Below are 20,897 nucleotides of genomic sequence, written 5' to 3' on the forward strand. Positions count from 1 at the left end.
AAATTTCGGCAAAAAGTTGATTAAAAACCAAAATAGTTGTTTTGGTTCAGAACTATTACCAGGAGCTGACGTGCTTTTCATGGAATTTATGCAATGTTTAAATTCTGCAGCATTAGAAAAAGGATTAGTTAATGATTTAATTTTAGGAAAAATTTTGTCTAATGAAAGGTCATATTCATCCAAGAGTTGTTCTAAATTTGAGCTAGGCAAAGTTTCTGGACTTACAATGTTGGCATAGTTATTGGCAAAAATTTCAGAAATTTCTTTAGGACATGTAATATTTTTACCATCAATTTTAAATTTATAACTTTTTGACCTATTTTTCCTAATGTGCCTGAATGTATAGCTATTATTTCCGCCGTCTGACTGAATTCGTTGCATTATTTTAAATTCTGAGTTTGAATATACTAGAATTTTAAAATATTCCTGTTGTTCTGTTTTAATATGTGTGATTTGTTCCGCTGTTATGCTGCTTGGATTGCATTTGATTTTGTTGATTAGCTCATCGATTTTTTTCTCAAAATTTTGGACTTTTTCACAATTTGCAAGTTTATGTTTAGAAAAGTATTTATCATGTTGTTTTTTTAGATGAACTATTAAGTTAAAAAAAGCAGAGGTTTCATGATATTCAAGATGTGAAAAATCTAATTCATTTTCTAGTAATGTTGGATTATTGAGATAAAAATCCTTGCTGTTTGTAATTTTTCCAGGCTTAGCATTATCTATGAGAAAGGATATTGTTTCTTTTTTTAATAAATCAATAAAATCTGCTTTGTTGAATAAAAACGTCTTCCACTTAGGTGGACTATAAATAAATGGCTTTTTAAGGAAAACAGTTGCATGTTTATGGTCAGAGAAACTATTGTGTTGAAATTTGATAGTTGAGAAGCCATCAATGTTAGTAAAAAAATGATCAATTGTACTAGTATGAAGCTTTCCATTGCGTACGGCATGCCAGGTGAAATCTGGTTTGCAATTTAGTTTTTCTGTTAGATCAAAAAGCCTGAATTTTTCAAGAACTTTAATTAATTTTTTTGCTTTTGTTATGTGATTTTTAGACTGAAAATCGATATTGAAATCGCCATACAGGCAAAAAGAAACAATATTCTCTCTATCCAAGAATTTTTCAATGTTGTGTAGCACTTCTAGACATTCTCTTATATTATTAGGTAGATAGACTATTACATTGTTTATGACCCTGTTTTTTAAGTTTAACTTAACAAAAACGGCATGTTTAGAATGAATAACATGAAATGAGTTAAGATCTAAAGTTTTGTGTCCATACAATAGTATGCCTCCATTAGTGTTGCTTGTTTCTCCTACATACTGAATGTGATTGGGTAATTTAGGGGTTTTTTTGTCAGGTTTTAATTTTGTCTCAAGTAATGCATACAGCGTAGGGGTTCCATAATTATTGTAATAGTCTAGCTCCTGAATTTTGGATGATACTCTGCTTGTTCTGTAAGATCCATATGTCTGCCCTAAAGAGGCATTCAGGCCTCTAACATTTCCAAAAACAATGTTAAAGCTAAAATCATCAGTCATAATCTAAAACAAATAGAATTAAATATATATATACAAGATATGGGGGGGGGGGAGGGGTGAAGCACACCCCAGAAAGGGTTATAGAAGCCTAACTTCTATTTTTCTTTGCCTGAATTTTAATTAGTCTATGGCTTCAGACCAAGCCAAATACACAATTGTTACCTAAAAAAAACACCAATGAAAGATTTCCCGTACATTTGACATTTTTAACACTTTGTCTACAAATTATAGTATGCAAGGGTTTCTTACTATCATTATCTTTTAATAAAAATAGCTGTAACGAATTGTTATTATTTGCCAAAAAAAAATTAGCTCTCTATTATAAAAATAAGGATGTTAACTTCTACAAGGGTAAGCTCTAAATACATCAGAAAGGGTAAGTGAACAATAACTCTTGTAGAGTGTCAGAACTTAATAGTTGAATGTTATTTTTTAAGACTGAATTTTTTAACTAATTTGGAATTCCAAATAAGTAAATGTACGTTCTTACCATTTAGGATTTGATTATAGAGATGCTACACTTATAATATTGTAGCTATAAGTCATTATACAACAAGGATGACAACATCTATAACAGCGAAGCTCTGAAACGGTCATACAAACAGACATTAATACTTGTATAGTGTCAGAACTGAATAATTATAGCATAAATGTATAGGAGTCAAAGCAAAAATGTAAGTAAATTTGTTGAAAAAAACTGCTTGATTCAGGACAATGTTTATGGACATATTTACATTTTTAGGACTTGATTATAGAGTTGCTTCGCTTATTACATTATACTTTGTTGTCCCAGGAATCAATATACCAAATATCAGCTCAATCAGATGATAAGTTCACATAAAAATTTTTTGCTAAAAAAAAACAAAAAAATCAACATGTTTAAGATGGACGTACGGCCATATTGGTAATGATTATAGAGTTGCTCCGCTTTCTAAATCATACCTAACTACTAAGGGAATCACCAAGCAACTTTGAATCGATAGGACAATTCTAACATGCCTAAATTAATGAAAAAAGCTATCCGTGACGGACGTAAGGACGGACCGACCCTAATTATAGAAAAGCTTCGCTTTTAAAAATGAATGAATAGTTTGTTATTTTATGTGAATATAGATAATAGTTTTTTTACACGTCTGAACTGAGTAGGGGTGTGTTTGGGGGGAATGGGACGGGGTGGGAGGAAGAAATTTGTGGGTAAGTTTGATAAGGAGATTGGAGGATGGGGAAATTACTGTTATAACTATAAATATAAGGGTCCGAAATAATCCCTGTGTGAAGAAAGCTTGGAGTTGTAATGGGAGGAGGAATTTGGGATTGGATAAAACCAGTTGGGGGGTGGGTTGGGGTACATGTGGTGTTGGGTATATGGTTTGATGGGGTGGGGTTGTTGTAGTTTGGCTCATTTGTGGTGTTAGGTAGATGGTTTGAAGGGGTGGAGTTAGTGTGACTTGTCCCATTTGTAGCTGGTTGGAGGGGGAAAGGAGGGGGGATTTTAGGCAAAGTCTCATCTCTCCCTTTGAAAGCTGAAATAAAAGAAGAATTAGGTCTGGGAATTTTTTTGCCCCTTTCCTGATTGATATCTTCTCTTTGTAGCGGCCTCTTTGAAGGAGATCTAGTAGTCTCTCTATTTTGTGTACATCCTGTGTTGTCCATGCTCTTAGCATTGTCTCTTTGCTCTTGTCCTGCCAGCTTATCTGAAATCAAATTATGCAGGGTTATTTTGGGGGGAGGAGGAGGAATGCCTTCGCATGCCTGGATCTTTTTCACATGTTCTTTGATTAAATCGGCCAGGGATGGGACTTGTTCTGAGTTTTCTTTGGCAGAAATCTCGGAGCTAAAAAAAGAAACTGTTTTACACTCTTTTGTTTTGCTCCATGAACTGTCATTCCTGCATTTCACCTGATAAAGAGGGATAATTACATTATCTGATAAACAAAAGTTCGAAATACAATATTTGGAGATTTCGTTGTTGGCCTTCAGATTGTGTAGGATGCTAGTTGTCTGTTTAACTCTGCTTTGTACGTCTGGAAAACCTGAAAGAGAAAATTGTATATTAGGCTGTTGAAGTCCATTGGCCTTGCACTTGTTGCGTAAATAGCTGACGGCCTGGCTTCTGTGAGTTTCAGAGCTGAAATAAATGTTAATTGGGTAAGATGTATGTCCTGAACCATTTATTTTGGACTGTAGTTGGACAATCTTGACTATGCTAGAGCTATTGCCAAATACTTTAGCGATGGAATCAAAATGTGAATCTTTGAATTTCCATTCACTTTCTAGCACAGATATTCCTAGGTCAGATACATTAGGGATGTGAGCAGATGCACCAATTCTGGCAAGCAGGGGGTCCAGTGAGTTACTGTTTAGATTTTGTGGTTTAGGTTTTTCTTGAATATTCAAAATTTTTTTCACTTTTTTCACTTCCATGGTCGATGCTTTGTTCTTCTCAATGTTATCAAGAAGAGCTTTGTTAGCTTTATTTTCTGTTTCAAGTTTAACAATTCTGTTTTCGAGATTTTTAACTGTTAGTGCCAGAGCTTCAAGCTCAGCATTTTTGTCACTTTTAGTGTCATTCGTTTTGTTGTTTTCACTGTCCATGTTCATTAAAAAAAGTCTTTCCTCTCTACCGAAAAGAGGCATTTAGGTAAAGAGGGGGGGGGGGGGGTAGCTATTATAAAAATGAGAATTCTGGATTAAGTGGCAAAAAAAAGAATTCATATATTTCAGATGGGAAAGGAGTTGTTTAAGTTAATAGAAAAAAAAACTGCATTTAAGTTAAAATTGTTATGTAAGATGTATTATGATAAGACAGGTGATAAGTCAAATGTAGGGGTATTTAACCCTTTATTCACATAATTTGAATATAGGTCAAATATCACACTTCAAGGACATGTTTCTTCCTCAAGGTCACAATTGGAACTAGCAAAGGCTATGTCTAAACGTTTGTATAATCGCACTGTTCTTTAACTCTTTATTAAATAAGACAGCAATTTTCATGATATCTTTAATTTTGCCATCTTTTGAACAAAATCTTAAACTACAATTTTGAGCAAAGCTACTAATATTGTAATATTTTTAAATTAAACTGCTTTTTAATTTTAAAAGTTATTCTTTATGATTGGAAGGAATTGTTCTTGTTAGTAGCATCCAATGAATTGAATAGCTACATGAAAAACTAATCTAAAATTGAAATATGATATTCTAACGAGAAAGCATCTCTGTTTTTTATCTTCCAGGGAGGAAGGGGACAAAAACGGGTTTTAACACCTATTCTCATACCCTAACGTTTACAAGCCATCAACGAAAAAATTTTACACACAGAATTTAGGGGAAGATACTTATCCCCAGACTCCCTGATATTAAAACACATTTCTTGGAATTAAAAATATGAAAATTAATGATATTATGATATCTCTTAATCTTAAAATGATAAAGTTTTATAGAGAATTAATGCATTTTTTTTATTAAATCATTTTACATGATAATTTTTTAAAGTATATATTATGCCATTTTCTCCAATATCATATTTAAAATGTGAAATTGTTAAATTAAATTTAAATAAAGTTTCTTTAAGGTTAGATCACTTCGATAACGTCATAGTTTATTAAATGATAAGAAACAATTTAACTCTAAAAAGACATTACTTTACTACGACTTTTAAATAACATGAAGAATAAATAGAAATTGTTAAATAGCTTTAAAACCATTGAAATGATATGTAAATAACAAATAACAATTAACTAAATAGCTTATCTATTTAAGTCAATATACATAGGTAAAGCAGTCAATAATGACGGATTGACGGAAATATTATGTATATATTATAGGGTAGTTACGCAACTAAAAGTAAAAATTTTAGTGTATTTTTATACAAAATTGAAGGAAAAAAACTTAATACCCTTACGCACTTTACTTAGCCTTTGATCATATAATTTAACAAAATCATATTTGCCAATGTTAAAAAGTAAATTTGAGAATCATCATATTTTAAATTATTAATCCACATTAAACTTTATGTTTATTTAAGGTATAGAATTACAACTAGAATAATTGTTAATGAATGTATTTTTTTGCATAAATTACATACTTTACTATGTGTGTGTGACGTAGACATTTTTTATTTGCTTTATAAAGGGTTCATTGTGAAGGACATTGTTTACAGTGTTATATAGTCCAAGACTCATGAATGGATTGTTTTAAGAAACCTTTTTTTCTATGTTTGCTAATAGTTTATTTTAGTCTTCTATTTATAAGCTTTTTTTATTGGTCTTTAATAGTACTTTTTTAGGCCTAAAAATTTCCCTAAAAATATTTCGCTCTTAAGTTATTTTTGTATATGTAAATAAGTATTCCTAAAGATATGCTTATTGTCCTCTTCTACATAGTTTGAATGCATGTTTAAATTAGAACCAAGATTAGTGATAGCGCAGCTACTCTATAATTCATTTTGTCTTAGTCATGAATTACATTATGAAAGAACATCTTATTAATTAGCGAAGCTTCTTTACAAGTCTGGTGTTTATTCTAGATTTCTCATTCTTGTAAAACTTTGACAACTAAAAAAAGGAAAGACCACTAAAATATTTGTGATTAAAAGGTTTACTACTATTAAACAAAATTATCCTTATTATTTATAATGCCAAACTAAATCAAAAATATTTTTATATAATTTTATTTTTTGTTATGTTAATCCTAATTTATTTTTTATATTTTAGTGAAGCTCACAGTCGCTTCTACGCGGCACAGATTGTGCTCGCCTTTGAATACCTTCACTACCTGGACCTCATATACAGGGATCTCAAGCCGGAGAACCTTCTACTAGACAGTCAGGGATACCTCAAGGTTAGTTTTAATAAAGTAGGACGGTTCTTTTTTCATTTCCAGATAAAATGTTCAAAATATTTACTTCTTTGCTGTAAAAACAACATTTCAATGACAATCTAGCAACTTTTACTTATTTAAACTATCTTAAGTTGATTATGGAAAAGCTTCGCTTTGATAAAACTCAAATTATGTAAGTACATTTTGTAATAAAAGAAGTTTATAATTGTAAAAGATGATATTTGTTTATCTAATGACTTTAAGTTTGCAAAAAAACATTTGCGAAATTTTTTTGCAGACAATAATTTTGATAATATGTTTTCTTTCTGTTAACACTTGGTGTTATTTCTAGCGTAAAAACTGGCGGCTTCGGCTGGGATATATTCAATGTATAGAGTTCAAAATGTATACTTAGACAACTAATATTTGTCGTAGATACTTACATTTTGCATGTGGGGAACTAATCTACCCCCCTTATTATTCCAGAAGGGAACTACATCCTTTTTGTGCTATACCGAACATTCTAAGCTTAGGCCAAACAGAAGTCTTAAGATCAAACTAAAAATCGGTAGGGAGTTGTCGGTTAAGGGAGCTGCACAATAAAGTTTACAATTTACCAAATTTGTTGATAAAGATGTTTATAAATAAATGTTAAATGATGCAGAATTTATTTTGCAAACTTAAAATTAATTTAAAATCCAAGGAAAATATGGTAAATCTTTTAATTTTTCCATATTGACAAATGCCAAAAACTTAAGACATAAAGAAATAGTAAAAAAAGGATAGCTCCACTGCTTAAAATTATTTAACAAAAGATAATGTATTGTATAAAAGTGTATATTGTACAATAAGTATGGTTTCTGATAACATTTTTGTCATAGCCTTTCCAAACTGTAACAATCCATTCAAAGATTATATTCTATTGTGATTTTGAATGAAAAAGCAACCAGAAAAACCACTTGTAATGTGTGCAAACACCATGGAAAGGGAAAACTTGAGTAAAACTGGCCCCGTCATGCTTATTTTGGGTAGAGTTAGTAGTCTAAGTCAACAGGGATAAGGGATAATATGATAATTAACAAGCAATTTGACAACCAATTTGCTAAATTAGTAGATTGTATTTATTCTTGTCCCTTAGGACCTCTAGAACGGTTGGAACTATATGTCTGAGAAAGGAATTTTGTAATTGTCTTTGGCAAGTTTCAAAATAAGGGGGGGGGAGGTAGATCAAAAATCCCATAAGGATTAGCTTCAGAAAAGTGATACCTTTCACCCCCACCAAAAACAATGTTTTGATTTAAATATGAAGGGTTGATTAACTAGACCAAAGGATCAGAGAACATTGTTTCCATTCCCTTTACCCTTGCTTAGAAAATATTAATATACTGTACCAGCAAGCCTTGTGTAAAAGCAAAGTTTTTGCATATACACTTGCCATTCAGCACCACAAACTTTTTATCATGTAATACCATGAATAACAACCTTTTTTTACCTTTTCAAACAAAAAATGCCAACTTAAAAAAAGTATTGCATTTTCAAAGTCATGTTTGCAACTCTAAGATATGAAAAAGTTTAATTTAACAGCTTTTTATTGTTAATTACATGTAAATTTGTACCTAGCCTTACCTAAACTGCAATCAACTACTCCCCCCCCCCCCCCTTGGCGGTTGCATACAAACTTTTCAAAGATGTAAAGTTTGAATTGTGGAGAATTTGCATTGTTTTTCCCTCAATATAAATAGCAACTATGCAATTTATATGTAAGCATTCTTTATGTACCTTTTACTCATTGTTCATTTTACTGCATAAAACAAAACCTTGTGAAACATTATTTTAGGCCTTTTCTTATTGATTGTGGTGGTTTATTCAAACGGTATATTTCTAATGTCTACATTAGATTAAAATCTAATGTTTAAATCGAGTTAAAACCAGTTTGACCATGTTAATATAATCCACATATTAATGTGTATTATATGTAGATTTATCCTTAATACTCTATTTCCTTTATTCAAATACAATAGGAATAAGTTGTAAAGGAATTATACGAGGAAAATGTTACGCCTTAATTTAAGAATAGAATATTATTGTTCATTCAATTGAAAGGGTATATTTTATATAAAAAAATCGGTTATTTGAACTAAAATAAAAGAACAATTAAAAGGAATAAAGCTTAAATATTAAAATAACCATAAATAAACAATTATTTTTTTGGCAACCTGGCCATGGGTCACAGTAATTTTGTTTTTAATTTTTCCCGCATTTTATCTCCAAATATCTAAGTATTATTGTTTTTTCAGATCACAGATTTTGGGTTTGCAAAGAGAGTGAAGGGTAGAACCTGGACGTTGTGCGGCACCCCCGAGTATCTGGCCCCAGAAATTATCCTTAGCAAGGTAAGCAGATGATATGGCTTTTAGTAAACCCTGCTCACACATATTTCCTACTTTTAAAATTCATATTTTTTTTAAATAAAAAAAATAACAAGTAAAATTATCATTTTGTGAATATTGAAAAAATGATGAACTAAAAATTGTACAACATACTGTATTAGTTGATAGGTTAGGTTACTTCAGATAAATAATAACAAGGTTATTTTGTCAGATAGGGGTTCAATGCCATTTGGTTGCAATTTTAAATGTTTTAATTCTTCATTAATATTTTGAAATATTATACAATGATGATATACTGGCAAAATTTAGTTTTTATTTGTGATAGTCATACCTAGTTTTTCTAAATATTATTTTAAAAACATTCATTCATAAGTCAACAGAAGATATATTTAAAGTAGTATTTAGATGTTTAAATAAACATGAGTCCATGTTTACCTGTGTTTATAACTTAGCCAGGGAGTGGACTGTAGGACTGGACATTTAGAGCCTAATCCTTAAAGTTTTGCTATCAAGAAATACTCAAAACACTATTTCGGGTTTTTCCTATTCTATATTATGATAGGCGATAATTTTCAAAATTGAATAGTAACTTTGAATAGTATTTCCTTGTTGTTCACAATTTTATAGATCATAGACATAATATTTAAGTATCGGACCCAGTTTATGATTATTTATTTACATTAAATGCTGGATTTCTGATTGTTTACACAAATATATATCTGATATCTGAATATTTACTCTTTAAATTCAAGGTTTAAAATGTACAGGAAATAACTTATCAGATTCAAAAGTTTACCAAATAGATAATCTATATGATATCTCAACCATTATCATCACCATCTTATTCTAACAAATGAGTTTATAATATATATTTCACTATACTGACAAAACCATGTTCAAAATGTAAATAGTTTTTATAATCTCATAATCACCAGTCCCTAAAAAATTAAATATTTTCCAAAATTCTTAATATTAACAATTTTAAAAGTAAGAATATTTAAAATAGGATGGCAATCCGTCAAATTATTGGACCGGATTCGGATTCTTACAAGAATCCGTCCAAAAAAAGGCGGATTCCCGATTCTCATTTTTGGCGGATTTCGGATTTGGATTTCGGATTCTAGCAATATTCAAAAAGGCGAAGTTGAAAGAAAAAACTCAAGACGCTAATTTTAGCCTACCAATTAAGAATCTGAATCCGCTATTAAAAAACGGATTCCGGATTCGGATTCCAACCCTAATTTGAAATGTCCGTTCCTTGTAGCAATCCTTTTCATTCTTCATGGTAAATTTATGTGCTAGTCAATCATACTTACAGACTTTCAATAATTAATTTTTTTCCACTTTTTTATGGCTTTATGTCAAAACAATAAATCCTTTGAAATACCTTCCAAATTACAGCTTATTCAATGCCCAGATGGATCCTAAAATAGCCTTTATTATCGCATCAACTTTATGTAATGAAATGTATGTACGTAATGCTTAGGAATGGGATGACTGTATGCTAGGCATGCATTCTCAACTATATAGCAGGCACCATACCACAATTATCAGCAGTTAACAAATGTAATAAAAAACGGGCGCTTTGCAAAACAAATCAAGTGTACATAAGATGTTTTTGAAAGATTAGGTTGGGTTTACTCGGATAAATAGGGCTGATTGATTGAAAACATGCCCAGCAAATTAAGGATTTAAAACGCACAAAACTATGTTTTAAAACAGTTAAACTTCAAAAATTAGACATTTTACTGCGAATTTACAAATTTCTTTAATCTTATGTGATGCATTGCATACTCCGGGGCTCGGATGATCATACCTCATTAAACAAAAGAAGTTTAGCAAATTTCTATTTCTGGATTTAGCATTGCAAAATTATTTGCATATGAAAGCAAGGTGTCTTTGCAAAACTGTCTTATTAAATGCTATCATAAATTATAAAAACATTTTTTTATTTAAGGAGTATTATATACTCCCCTAATTACTCAATTAATCTTGTTTTATATTTAATGATTTTTATATAGACACGTGCGATATTTTTATGCTGAAATCACTGAAAATACAGGGGTACAAATTGCGTAGCTGTATGATATTATTGCGAGAATAAAATTACGCATAATTCAATAATAGCCCTCTCTCTCTCTCTCTCTCTCTCAAACAAATTTAAAATTCAAACAGAAATATTTTCTCGAAATCTAAACCTGAATGGAATCATAATTAAAATTAGTTTGGTGAATTTTCTAACTGATTTTTTTCTGAAATAAGCATTTCCAATTAATCAATAATTTTTAAAATGTTCAGCTGTCATATGTTTAAAATCAAATGTCTCTATTTTTATCATCTTAATTTGAGATCTAATAGTTCATAAGAATATCAAATATTTCCATAAATTATGATTACTCATAAGTTTAGAGCTTTGGCATATGTGCCTAAAAAATTTAACAAAATAAAAATAAGATTTAATACAGTTTTTTATTTTAACTATTTTCTTATTTTCGATTATTAGAATAAAATAAAATAAATCATGTACAGTTTTTAAAAAGTTATTTGAAGTAAAATTTATATTTACCTTTTCATTACTAACTTGTAAATAATGGATTTTGTTTTTTTACTTTTCTTTAATTGTGTATATAAGGTTTAATAAATTTACACTTATAATAAAAATAAACTCTATAGAACGTTTGAAATAAGATAATAAGCAAAGAAAAAGTGGGGCAAAATTTCATGAAAATAAACAAGATACTATTTTTTACATGGAAAACTGTTATAAAAAAAAACATTGTTACTTCAAAATGTATTGTAAATTTTTCTGCATCTAAAATTGTGGGTGTGTGTGCGTTACCAGGCAGCGGGTAATATCCCGCCAGGCGGAGTCACAGGCCGCCGTCAAGGACCTGAGAGACTGTGAATACATTGATATTGGCTGCCCACCGCCTTTCGGCCAACTAATCGTAACGGTAGCTCCTCTGTTGATATGAAAATTAGTTAGAACTGTTTTCCAGTTTGTTTCTTCCTTGTTATATTGTTACTTTACCAAAAAAAAACTGCCTCTGTATTTTTTCTTTCCGCTGATTTTTATTCTTCTTATTGTTATATTTAAGTAGGTTAAACTGTGGCTTTTCAGATATACATTATTTGAGATTAATTACTGCAATGTTATTAAAGATTAATAAGAATTTAGAATTTGTTGACTGCTTGTAATTGTTGATTCTCCAGGTGCTGCGTGTGTGTTCTATAGTTGTTGAACATAGTAACTGGACTAAAGTCAAAACTTTTTAAAAAAATCCTGAACAAGTCAAATTCTAGGAGTAAATTTCTTATATAAATTCTGTATAAGAGGAGGTGTGGGGGGGGGGGTAATGTAGTATTTCGTATATATTGATAATGCTTCATAATCCCAATAGCTTTTTTAGGAACAAATATATTACAATATGGTTTTTTTTAAACCCCTTACACCTCCCCCCCCCCCTCATCTTGAGAAACATAAGAATTTACTATAGAATTATGACACAGTTTTTCCACGCATGGTTTTTCGTGGAAAAGTTGAGGAAATCCTCAGGCTTTACAGTTCAGTGCATGGCCTCTATACTTTTCTATCATACAACACACATATTAAGTAAAATAAGCCAGGGAAAAATTTAAAAAAGGATTCTTGCAAGGAACAAAAGTTCTTTTATTTAAACATTAGTTTTAAACTTTTTTTCGTCTAACCAATGCTTAAGGTTGAATTTTAAAAAAAAAACCAGCTTACTAAAATTGTATTCGTCTTAATAAGAAAATATAGAAAGACTGTATTTAAGCATTTAAAATGGATATCAATTTCTAAATAATCTAAAAATCTGCCATTCTACACACAATATCTAAAAATGATAAGCTTTGTTTTGCTTAGGTATTCACCCACGTAGCTAAAAATTTAAATTTCCAAACAATCCTATAAAGCAGTGAAATTGTTTAATGGTAATTTGATTTGCTTAAACAAAAGTTTCTGACATAAAATAAAACTTTGAGTGTTGATTGCTGTGTGAAAAAAAGTAGTTTTTAGAAAAATGTATTTTAAAAATACATATGGCTATTTTTAAGAGTTTAAATTGGCTCTTAGTTTTCAAATCAAATGTATTTCCAAGATTATTTAAGCACACTGTAAAAAAAATCAAAAATAATACTATAAAAAATTGTTTAGGGCTACAACAAGGCCGTTGACTGGTGGGCCCTTGGAGTGTTGATGTATGAAATGGCGGCTGGATATCCTCCATTCTTTGCTGATCAACCCATCCAGATTTATGAGAAAATTGTCTCTGGAAAGGTAGGTTTTGAAATTAAATCCAAAATCATAGTTTCTTTAACATTATTTGATAAACAGATCTATAGTATAGATGTATATACAGACAACTACCTCTCTTCCTTTTTCAAAGACCTATTTCGTCTGCTTCTAAATTATTTTCTGCTACTTGGCTGTGTTAATATAAGCGACACCTTTGGTTGATTTTCAATGACCCAATAGAAAGGTGGCACAAGGCGGTTGCGATATATTATAGATACAGTTATTTAACCCTTTCTCCCTATAGTGTTTTACTGAAGAGCATTGCTGACTGAACAATGTCGTAGGCAATATACAGTTACTTTTCTAATATCAAGACTGAAAATTTTTAAAAGCATTAAATATATTAATTTTTATATTTTTCAGGTCCGATTCCCCTCTCATTTCTCCTCAGACCTGAGAGATCTACTGAGGAATCTGTTACAGGTGAACAGCATTTTTTATGCAAGCCATGGCAATGTTTTAAGCTACTATTTTAACAATAAAATCTTTCAAAATAATATTGTAAGCATAAATGAGAGTAAAAGGGTATTAAAACACATCTAATAAATCAGTTATTGCTGCCTTCTCCCTTAAAAGGTGTCTCACCCCCCCTCCTGGCGAATCCCTGTGCACACTATATTATTAAACCTAACCCCTTGAACATTGTACGCCTATATAGTTTCTTTTTGGTTTCAAATAAAATTCAACTAAAAAGTGTCAAGAAATTTTCATGAAATATAAAATTAAATTTATTATTAAATGATGTTGAATCTGCCATATTATGGATCAATTTAATTTTGCCCGTCATAAATTGAGAGGAAGATTTTATGACGCACACAAATCTTTCAATCAGTAACTTGAGATACTTTTTTTCATCCCGACGGCGGCTGTTCTATTTTTAAATATTCTCTTCTTACATTCACTTTTTATCATGCTAAAAATAAAGTATAATTTTTCTTCCTATTTTTAAATCAATTTAATCGTCGAGTAGTTTTTAAGACTTTCAATGTAAAAGCATAGTAAAATTGAAGCTTTCCTACAACAAAGAATTATTATTTATCACATCCTATTATAGACAATTGTCCGGAAATAGTTAGATAAAAAAAATTATATGATTAATTACAGTTTTGCTGGCTCATTTTCTTACATGTTGTGGTGAAAAAATGATTTTATGGATATTATTTCGTAGGTTGACCTGACCAAGCGTTACGGCAACTTGAAGATGGGAGTTACAGACATCAAGAATCACAAATGGTTCGCCCAGACCAACTGGATAGATATCTATCAGAAGAAGGTAATCATTTTCTTTAAAGCTTTATTTATCTAATAAAATTAATGCTGGTAACTGTGGCTATGGAGCTGATGAAGAGTTTTGCTACTGAGAAAAAAATCTGCTAATAAATTTTTCATTTTAATGTTGGAAGTTTAACATATTTCGAATCTTTTAGACTTAAGAAAAGTATTTGATAAAATGGTCAATTTTAAGATTTTTTTTCCTAACACAACAGTAATGATTTTTCTTTCGCTTGAAATATCTCCAAATTAGCCACAGTTTTAAATTCATATTCATGAACCACTGTAAAAATTTTGCAATTATTATGTTCAACAAAAACTTCAGGAAAAGGCGATGTTGGTGCCGAAGTTGAACGGTCCAGGTGACACCAAAATGTTCCTGGAATTTGATGAGGACGACAGAATTTTTGACATTGCATCACATTCTGCACACGCAAAAGATTTTGCGGATTTTTAGGGTGGCCAACAACATCTCTCTCGTATTCTCCCCCCAGGGTAGGGACAGATCGTCCGACTTTTGTTACAATTTTTCCCGTTCTACAAAAATACTACTTGAATTATTCTAAACCATGAACGCGATGGTTTTCAAGATTTTGTATTATTGGAAATTTGCAACAAATATTGTCCCAAGGTTGAGGGAATTGTACTTATATTCATTGCAGAGGGAAAAACTAACATTTTATATTCAGGGTTCTCAGTTTATAGGCAAATAAATATTGAAATTTTGTACTGTATCTGTATTTGTATATGGTTTTAGGGAAAAATAAATATTTATATTTTGTATTTAGATAAATGGTCTACATATGGAGATTTTTTTTGTAATACTATCTTCTATTTAACTTGTCCTTAAAGAATTTATATAGATAGAATGGGATTTTTTATAGTATTCTGACTATAAATAACTAACATTTATATGGAAAATTTAAGAACAAAATTAAAACTATCAAATTACAAAGTTCTGTCTTTTTTTTTATCTACTGTACTCTATATTATACAACTAAATATTAGGTATTTTCCATTGCAAGACTTGCATCATTATTATATTTTTTTTCAGCAATTATTTCACATTGGAAACTATTTGTCCTTATGTTTTATAATCAAATGCTCAAAAATAAATAATGATGCAATTATTCAATTTTATTCAAAAAAATGAAGCTGATTTTTAGGATCTTGGACAAAGTAGCTTCGGACAAAGAAGCTTCGGACAAAGTAGCTTCGGACAAAGTAGCTTCGGAAAAAGTAGCTTCAGGACAAAGTAGCTTCAGGACAAAGTAGCTTCGGACAAAGTAGCTTCCACTGTTAATAAAGGTCATGGCCGCAGCGCTTGGCCCCCTGGCTTGCCTAGCCGCGGGCGCTCGGCCCCCTAGCCTATAACCTAACCTAACCTAACCTAAGAATTGTAAAAACATCATTTTAGAAATTGTAAATACAATATTAAAAATTGTAAAAATCTACCAACCACTTTTTGTGAAATCCATGAAATTCCAACCCTCCTATGTATTAAAATTTGTTGATATTTTACTTTAATAAATGTCCTGAGGCTAACATAGGTTAGGTTATAGGCTAGGGGGCCGAGCTCCCGCGGCTAGGCAGGCCAGGGGGCCGAGCGCTGCGGCCATGACCTTTATTACTATTGGAGACTATTTTTCTTAAGAAGCTACTTTTCTTAAGTGAATGTCCTGAAGCTACTTTGTCCTGAAGCTACTTTGTCCGAAGATACTTTGTCCAAGATCCGATTTTTATTCAGTGGCGTGCGGTAGGGGGGAATAGAGGGATGTCAACACCCCCTTAAAAAATTTAAATTGGGTAGGGTCTGCCTTCTCCTTATTTCACCACCTAATGGTTTCACATACCTCTGGTGAATCATTGTGCACGCCACTGCCTAAGTTCTTGTCCTCTTTAAGAATTTCACATAATACTATACATTTATGATCTTAAAGTTAATAAATAAATTTATGTATCATTTTTAAGAATACTTCATTGTTAACACATGCATTAAATCTTATCCCCAATCAATAGTACAATTTGAAGACTTGAATTGACAAACAAATAATCATTGACATATTTCTAAATATCTTGTTCTTTAATGATATAGTACATTTATTATTACAATTGAAATAAGAAAAACTTTAAAAATTGGATATTGGAACAATGTTTGTACTCTCTGATAATGTAACTTTTTTATTCATAGACTATGATATATTTGGGATTAGAAATATAAATGGGAAGTAGATAAATATTGTTTTTGTTACCAAAAAAAAATTCTCATGTAATGCTAATTTTTTCTAATTTTTGCAGGTTGAAGCACCTTTCATCCCTAAGTGCAAGGGTCCTGGTGACACATCCAACTTTGATGATTATGAGGAAGAAGCCCTCAGGATCTCTTCAACAGAAAAATGCGCGAAAGAATTTAATGATTTCTAAACATCCCAATGATCAACATCATTCTGATGCGAGAGAGAGAGAGACTATTTGTAATATTTCTGGTGAGAAATAAAAAAAATGGCGCCGCGGCATTCTACCGCGCGCGTGGAAAATGCGCGCCAAAAAACAAAAGAAAACATTACATAGTAAACGTGTTGTTACCCCAGATGAAATATCTGAACTATATTTATATTTTAAAGATGATGTATATGAGCTGTTACTGAAATTTATTCCTGTTAGATTTTACATTTTTTTCTGAAAATGTCTATTCTTGGTTAATTGTAAAAATGATAAGATTTAATATCAAAAAAACTAATTTCGACTTAGATTTATTAAGTATTTTTGAATATTTTATTTCAAATTCTATAGTATATTGTCTATAAAACTGTAAGAAATGCTTGGATTAGAATTACTTCCAAGCCGAAGGCATCTACAATATTTCTATTCTATATTTGAGAAAAAAATTTGTATTTGGTGTTTTACTTTTGTTCTAGTCAAGTGACCTACTTCACTTCAACATTTTATGTTCTATTAAAAATTATTTACTAAATTCCAGGTCTTGATAACTTGATGCCATGCTTTTATCATTAAAAAACGTAATTACAAAAAAAAAGAGAATATATAAATAATTTATTTATTAGATATGTATAATATTATTGTTCTTTCAGTTTTGATCATGCCTTTGTTCATACAATGTAGAATATTATTTATGAAAAATTAAAAAAAGAAATTTTTAACTAATTTTAAAGTATATTTTATTTTTATTGAAGTTCTAGTTTTACTAACCCTTGCTATGTTCTACATTACAGCTACAAATTTTACAATGTTTGTTTAGTTCAAAAATGTTACTGAGTATCATGATTTTAAAAAAAACATACATGTCATAAAAACTATTTATATAAAGCTAAAGACCTGTCTCATGATTATAAAAATGTCTGTTTTCTTTCCCAAAAAGCCATGAAATGTGATTATTTTCAAACAAAAATCTCAAAACCTATCCCCCCTTTCTTATTCTCCATGCATTTTTTGCCCCTTTTTGTAAGTAAGCGGTGGATTTGTTTAGATTTTTGGAATATTTGTTTACCATTTGTTTTTTTGTTGATATAGTACATATAATCTATATTAATATGCATATATTAAAAAGATATATAAAACTTTGATGGTTTTTAAAGCACCAGGCATTGTGAGCTTGTGTTTTATGATTTTTTTTGGCCCAATAGTTTTTAGCTATTTTTCCCTAATATTTAGAGGTTTAATTGTTTTTATGCCAAGGTTTATGAAATAAAAATAATCCTTTGTATGAATTTAATATTTAAGATCATTAACTGCTCGAATACAGATCATTATTTCTATTGTTGAGTTTCGTATCAAAATATTTATTTTTAAGCCATATTATTGCTAAGAAAAAAAACTGCATTTTCCGTTGAATTCAAAAGCTATTAACCCCCTCTTTTTTTAATACTTTAAATCAAACTTATTTTCCAAATGAAATATTCAAATTTGACCATGATATATATTTTTGAAATTCCCAAATGAAGGCATTATAATATTTCCCTGCTCTCTCTAATTTACATGTAATAGTTAGATTATGGATGTAACTAAAGAGAGCAAATTATTTTCCAGATATGAAATACATAAATTTGGCCATATTGTTGTTTGCTTGCCCAGAGGTCCTGTGTCACTGAAAATGCGCAGAAATGCCGCTGATTGTTTCATTGACTATCTTTGCTGAGCATTGATATTCATAATTTTGATTTTTCTCTTATTTTTATGTAATTTTTCTACTTCTCCGATTAGGACGCGGTGAAATAAAAGTTAAATGAAATAATAATAAGAGAAAGATATATTCTAAATGGATAAAAAGAGTCCAATTTATCTGGAATTAAAATGACACAAGACCTTTGGTCGGGCACTTATAACTAAATCAATTTGTACATAAAAGTTTGATGTGAATGAGTAGTCTATGTAAATATTGTTCTTTGCAGAGGTTGGATACAGAGTATTTGCTGGGCCCACGGCTGCTGCCATGCCAGGCAGATACTCTCCAGTCTGTGCTTCTGATAAAAAGTTTCTTAAAATAAATATTCCACCTAAAATAGACTTATTCTATTTAGATATTGTTGTTGTGTTGATGACTATAAAGGGATGTATTGAGATGAGATACAACCATTGGATGGTTTGGTATTAGAATAGAAATAGAAGAATAGAAGCATATTCTGAACCCTTTTTTCGTCAAATCTAAGAAGGAACATTTCTAGCAGACAAAAGGATTGCTTACTCTCGACTCAAGCTGATGTGGATTTTTAAGAAATTATAGGCTCGCTACTCGATAGTGAAAATCATCCAAAAGCACATTAAAAATCTACAAAAATTAAACAAAATCATATGTTAATAACCCTTTTAAGATTTTATTTAATTTTTGTAAATTTTTTTATTCGATTTTGGAGGATTTTTCACAAAAATAATTTTGCCCCACCAGCGAGTAGCCAGCCTAACTTTTTTTAAAGAATCCACCTCGTTACTAAGCTTTCAAATTTAAACGAAATTTTTGGGCAATTAATTCCGATTCCGCAAAGCTTTCTACTAAGAAAATATACTGTTTACAGCTGACTTTTATCTATGTATTAAATGAAATAAAAACATGCATTCGTAACAAGATGTGTACAAATTTCAACCAATGAAATTAAATGTATGTACCGATGCGATTCTCCTATTGGCTCAATCAGACATTCCCTCTCTTTCTTGGTACCTTTATTGGTATTAGATCTACTTTCTAATTTCAAAAGAACGATCACATCAGATGATTTATTGCAGTGTTACTACTCTATAATCAGACAATTGTTCGTACTTTCATGTAAGGAATTGAAATTAATACTTAAGATATATAAACAGAAATTCTTAACTCCTGATCAGGGGTAGCTAGTCTAACAATCAATTCTACAAAAAATCACAAAACCTTTTAAGTATCGTGTAAGTATACAGGGTGGGGCAAATAAAACTGGACATTTTTCAAACGGCCATAGCTCCAAAACTAATTGACCAATCAGGTCGTTTAACCCCACTATAAAAAGCTTAGGTAATGACCTTTATGCCCATAAAAATCTTTGGACGATGAAGGAAATGTACTCCGAGCTGGCCGCGCTTATATTCAACAAGGCGGATTCAGAGTGCGCCCGTACTATATCCTGGATTCTCGACTATTGCCTACTAAATCTGACCTTAGTCCATTTGAGATGAGATAGACTTATAAAACTTGCTGGAGTTACTTAAGGATACATAAGTAAGACACTAGAAAAGAATCGAGCTCTCCATTGCATCCCAGCTGGCTTGGCCGTAATACTCCGGCAAAGTGAAACGTGGCAGATTTTGAGATGTCAAAAACTTCTAAAATCTTGAATATTTCTCGGTTCTGGACTACAGGGGCCAAAATGGAACCCTGAAACTCGTTTTAGACTATGGGTGGCGCTGATAACCCTAGCTAAATCTTCATGTAATTTTTAAAAATGTATAGAACGTTGTTCTAGCTCAACTGTGGCCCAAATGAGAGCCGCAGTATCGAAAATTAGCTTGAAAGATGGGTGAATTTGGATCCTGCGGTTACTCACGTCTCAAAGGAGATGTAGCCTCCCAGCAGCCCCTATCTTATTCCAATGGACTATTGGGCCTGGTGCTAATTTAAAGCATGCATCAATAGACATGCCCATTCCACAAACACCTCCCTCATTGCCATTATTAAGGAGAATCGCCATCTTGGATAGGGACATGGTGGTCAGGGACCTGCGGGCGGTTCAAGGGCCGGGTATAGGCGGTGATTGGGGCTGGTGGCGATTTTATTAGATAATCTAATAGTCTTATACCCAATTTGCTTCCCAGTTTTTGAAATTTAATAAAATCTTAAAAATTGACGATTTTATGTTTATTTGTTAAAAAAAATAGAATTTGTCCGGTCTTATTTGCCCCACCCTGTATTTGTTTTTTCATGGAGACGAAGAGAGGCGGGTAAGAAGGGGAGAAAAAGGGGGTTGTGGGGAAATTTTCCTTTAGAATTGTTTGTTTCATTTCCTTGTCCCTGCTCCTGATAACATTTGACATATTTCTGATTAAAATTAATCAATTACTTCATCCCTGAC

The 20,897-nt window shown here is 31.0% G+C and overlaps 1 protein-coding gene across 8 annotated transcripts in view; it reads left to right on the plus strand.

Moving 5' to 3' along the window:
* LOC145314110 (uncharacterized) overlaps window positions 1-18,863 on the plus strand; it is a 415,520-nt gene extending 396,657 nt beyond the window's left edge. For 4 of the 8 annotated variants that reach the window (XM_080153899.1, XM_080153897.1, XM_080153900.1 and 1 more), the window contains exons 19-24: window positions 6,258-6,384; window positions 8,661-8,756; window positions 12,931-13,053; window positions 13,435-13,494; window positions 14,240-14,344; window positions 16,642-18,863. In XM_080153899.1, the coding sequence (XP_080010025.1) occupies window positions 6,258-6,384; window positions 8,661-8,756; window positions 12,931-13,053; window positions 13,435-13,494; window positions 14,240-14,344; window positions 16,642-16,767 (637 nt within the window). In that variant the 3' untranslated portion in view covers window positions 16,768-18,863. Of the gene's footprint in view, window positions 1-6,257; window positions 6,385-8,660; window positions 8,757-12,930; window positions 13,054-13,434; window positions 13,495-14,239; window positions 14,345-14,668; window positions 14,839-16,641 lie in introns of all 8 variants that reach the window. The other 4 variants (XM_080153896.1, XM_080153893.1, XM_080153895.1 and 1 more) reach the window with 2 other exon arrangements.
* Window positions 18,864-20,897: the final 2,034 nt, after the last annotated feature.

The sequence above is a fragment of the Acartia tonsa genome, chromosome 3 (assembly GCF_053477335.1).
Source record: "Acartia tonsa isolate MP-2025a chromosome 3, ASM5347733v1, whole genome shotgun sequence".
Classification (NCBI taxonomy): domain Eukaryota; kingdom Metazoa; phylum Arthropoda; class Copepoda; order Calanoida; family Acartiidae; genus Acartia; species Acartia tonsa.